Source organism: Pantherophis guttatus, chromosome 4 (genome assembly GCF_059756535.1).
Source record: "Pantherophis guttatus breed Tessera chromosome 4, ASM5975653v1, whole genome shotgun sequence".
Classification (NCBI taxonomy): Eukaryota; Metazoa; Chordata; class Lepidosauria; order Squamata; family Colubridae; genus Pantherophis; species Pantherophis guttatus.
In genome coordinates, this window is record NC_142066.1 from 1,232,970 (window position 1) to 1,237,500 (window position 4,531).

At 46.7% G+C, this 4,531-nt stretch overlaps 1 protein-coding gene across 1 annotated transcript in view; it reads left to right on the top strand.

Annotated features, from left to right (window-relative positions):
* The first annotated feature begins 730 nt into the window (after positions 1-730).
* Positions 731-4,531, top strand: part of TMEM256 (transmembrane protein 256) — a 4,522-nt gene continuing 721 nt past the window's right edge. Inside the window, exons 1-3 of the mRNA XM_034404698.2 lie at positions 731-908; positions 1,527-1,564; positions 1,757-1,837. Of these exons, the coding sequence (XP_034260589.1) occupies positions 824-908; positions 1,527-1,564; positions 1,757-1,837 (204 nt within the window). The 5' untranslated portion in view covers positions 731-823. The remainder of the gene's footprint in view (positions 909-1,526; positions 1,565-1,756; positions 1,838-4,531) is intronic.

Genomic DNA, 4,531 nt, shown 5'->3' on the forward strand with positions numbered 1-4,531 from the left:
ATCCAGCGACCCTAAGGGCTCCCATGTTGGGGAAGACCGGGCTGGAACATCAGGGCAGCTGTGGTCCAAGATGGAGACGCCCTGCCGCCCCCCCATCTCTGCGCTCCTGCTGCCCCCTGGCGGTCCGAGCAGGTCATTGCAGCTCAGCAAGAACGCGGTCGCATCCAGGCCGGTCCTTAAAGAGATGTACTGAGATGCTTCCACATGCAATTTTCGTGGAAGAACGGGGAGAAACCGTGCAAAAAAAAAAAAAAAAAAGGAACCGGAGTTAACGTCGGAACGCGTGACGTTGCGTGAAAGGCAAGTGCGGGTCCCCCATTTCCTCTCCCGCACCTCCCTCCTGCTGGAATAAGGGAAGCCAGAGCACCGAAGACGCCCCCCCCGCGCGTGGGAGGAAAGAGATGCCAGAGAAAGGAAAGGGCACCACTTGGAAAAGCTCCAAAGGGACGTTCCCGTCTCTTCCGCCAGAGGGCGCCGTGGGTAAATCGTCCGCTTTAATAAATTACGCCGGCAATTGCTGAAACTGCGTCCGCCTCTCCGGCTTCCTGGGATTGGCTCCTGTGCCGTGATTGACGGTCTCATAGGCGAATCGGATTGGAGGACGCACAGAAAAAACGAAACTAAGGAAGGAAGCTCATTTCCCATTGGATAGTTGCCGGAGTCAGGTCCTCCTTCACCAAGCTTGCCGTTCAGGAAGCGGTAGCGAGCGCTGATTGGCTGAGAAGGACGCGTCGGATGGGCGCGGCTTGCATATGAATGAGGCCCCGCGGACGCCGATTGGCTAAGACGCGCCTAGTGGGGAAGCGTTCGAACCTGGCGGAGGATGGCGGCCGCGGCTACTTTTTTCCGCCGCCTCGGGGCGCTGAGCGGGGCGTCGGCGGTGGGGGCGGCCGCTTATGGGGCGCACGGTGAGCGGGCTTTGCTTGGGAAGGATCGGCCCGGCTGGAGCTCGGAGCCAACCAGTGGAAGCGCTTGGACAGAGAAAGGAAAAAAAAAAAAAAAAGACCCTGCTGCAAATATGGGGAGGGGTCTTTATGGGGTGGGGGTCCCTGCTAGAAGCCTGGGGAGGGGGGAGAGGGGGTCAGATGGCGGGGTCCCGGGATGGGGGGGAGGAGGGGCTGCTCGTTTTAAGACGGGGCGGTCGCTTAGCGGCACTCTGAAATGATAGGGGGGGTGGGTTGGACTAGATGACCTCTTAAGGTCCCCTTGCAGCTGGATTCTGAGCCTTTGGGGTGGGGGAACCCGTGACGTCATGCAGGTATGACGTCACCCATTTGCAGATGACCTCACTTGCAAAAAAAGGCCACCCTGGGATCGTCCCAGTGTCTGGAGAGGTGTCTAGCGAGCCTTCAGGGGTCCCCCCAGCCGCCCCCCCAAGTGGCTCTCGCTTGGAGGCCACGCGGGGGAAGCGCCAGTTTGAAGCCCCCCCCCCATTGGACGGGACGGTCAAATAAAACTGGGCTCCCCTCCCCCGTCCTTTTCCCCCCCCCCCATCATAATCGTCCCCCCCGCTGCTCTTCTTCCAGGCTTCCACCCCAAGGAACAGCCAGAGTACCTGAAAGAGGTAAAAGACCCCCCCACCCACCCCCAAAGACCCTCCCCCGAGGGAACCAGCAGCTCCAATGCCAGGCTTCCCCCCCCTCGGCCAAGCGACCCCCATGTTGGAGGGGTCCTGCCACTCTGAGAGGGGCAGCTGGGGGGGGTCTCCATGGTTGTGATGCTTATTTATTGTTGTTTTTTCTTTTCTCTTCCCCAGTTGTACGACACGGCCAATAAGTACCATTTCCTGCACAGCCTGGCCCTCTTGGCTGTGCCCCACTGCCGCTACCCCATGCTGGTAGGTATTCTTGGGGTGGGGGGGGCTCAACCCCACCTCCCCACCTGCTCCCACCCCCCTCCCACCCCCCCAGTTCCTTCCTCCAAGAACAGAACAGAACAGGAATTAGATGATGTGTAGGATGGGATGGGATGGGATAGAGTAAGGAATAAAAAAGAATAGATAGAGAATAGAATAGAGTGAATATTGGAATGAAGAATAGAATGGAACGGAACGGAATAGAATAGAATAGAATAAATATTGGAGTGAAGAATAGAATTAGAATAGAATAGAATAGAATAGAATAGAATAGAATAGAATAGAATAGAATAGAATAGAATAGAATAGAATAGAATAGGAATTAGATGATGTATAGGATGGGATGGGATGGGATAGGAATTGAAAAGAATAGAGAATAGAATAGAATAGAATAAATATTGGAGTGAAGAATAGAATAGGAATTAGATGATGGATAGGATGGGATGGGATGGAATAGAGTAAAGAATAAAAAAGAATAGGTAATAGAATAAATATTGGAATGAAGAATAAAATAGAATAGAATAGAATATTAGAACAGAATAGAATAGAAATTAGGATAGGATAGGAATTAGATGATGGATAGGATGGGATGGGATAGGAATAGAAAAGAATAGAGAATAGAGAATAGAATAGAATAGAATAAATATTGGAGTGAAGAATAGAATAGAATAGAATTCTTTATTGGCCAAGTGCGATGGGACACACAAGGAATTTGTCTTTGGTGCATTAGCTCTCGGTGTACATAAAAAGACAAGATACGTTCGTCAAGAATCATAAGGTACAACACTTAATGATAGTCACAGGGTACAAATAAGCAATCAGGAAACAATATCAATAGAAACCGTAAGGACAGCTTTTGCAAGCTTCACGGCTGCCTCCGGAGGTGACATTTAAAAGAAAAAAAAAGTGGGGGGTCATGATCTTCAGTTGGGATGGCCCTGCCTTTTTGTGGCATGCAAAAAATAATGAAATACATAAGAGACTTTTCCAAGACGTTATGTTAAGGAAGGCTCTACTCTTAATATGGGGAAAACGTTTAAAGCAAAACATGATATGAAAATACCAGTTTGGCTTTTCACAGTGGAAGCACTGATTAATAATAATAATAATAATAATAATAATAATAATAATAATAATAATAATAATAATACTTTATTGTCATTGTACATGTATACACAGTATACCCATACAACGAAATTCACTCAACATCCAAAGACCAGGTCTAACACACATAACAATCCCCAAACACACCCCCACCCACCACAAATTCCCCACCCCTAAACCACCCAGACATCCACACAACAGACCCTAACCCTGTCCAACAGCTCACAGATATTGCAAATCTGGGGAAAAAATGGTTCCGTAGAAAGATATTTTCAATGACAAAGGGGAACTGAAAACTAAACAGGGAATTGCAAAACGAAGGAGACCTTGCATAATGGCCATGCTTGCAAATACAAAAAAAAAATGGGGTTTGGTCCCCAGGAGTGGGGTGATGGGGGGGGCTCCATCTTGCTTCTTTTGACCTCTCCCCCCCCATTCCAAACTCCTCCAGGATTTTCAGCTGGCTAATTCTTGGTGGGAGGGCATTTAGGTGGTGGGGGTTCCCCCTGCCCTTTCTGAAAATCTGGACCCTCTCCCGATGCAATCGGATACCTGGGGGTGGGGGGGTTCCATGTGCTGCTTTAACATGGGAAACCCCCCCCTCCCTAAATTCTCTACAGCAGGGGTCTCCAACATTGGCAACTTTAAGACTTGTGGACTTCAACTCCAACTGGCTGAGGAATTCTGGGAGTTGAAGTCTACAAGTCTTAAAAGTTACCAAGGTTGGAGACCCCTGCTCTACAGCATCGTTTTTTTGAACTTGGCACCTTTAAGAGGTGTGAACGCCCAGAATTCTGGGAGTTGGAGTCCGTTCCTATTCCATTCCGACTGTGGAATTCTGGGAGTTGAAGTCCAGCTCTCTTCCGGTTGCCATAACCCCACAGAAGTTTTGCTTATAATTACGTGGATTGTGTATATATGTTTACTTCTCTTTTGTCGTGTTCTCATCATATACTAAATGATGACGATGATGGCTGTGGAATTCTGGGATTTGAAGTCCATTCCTAATTTTCATTGCATTCTGGGAGTTGAAGTCTAGCTGTCTTCCAATTGCCATAACCCCACAGAAATTTTACTTATAATTACATGGATCGCGTATTTATGTTACTTCTGTCGTGTTCTCATCATACCAGGGTGGATTTGATTTAAATCGAGTCGATTTAAATCACGATTTAAATCATGATTTAAATCACTAGTAAAAAGGCTTGATTTAAATCAACTCCATTTAAATCATAATTTTTAAAGAGCAGCTGTCATCTCTGCTACTTCTTTGACCCGCTGTTGACTCACCGATCGTCCCAGCGTTGCAGAATATACAGCCTCGTGCTACATAACTAAGCTCCATTTCATGCTGAATAAACTAAATTATTTATGTATCTTAAATAGAAAACTATCTTACGATAGATTTTTTACCCCAAAAGTTTTTTATTAAAATAAATTCAATAAAAAACAAAAAAATCTGATTTAAATCAAAAAATCCGATTTAAATAAAAAAAATCAGATTTAAGTAAAAAAAAATCAGATTTTTTTTTTATTTTTTAAAAAAAATCATTGATTTTTATCCACCCTGCA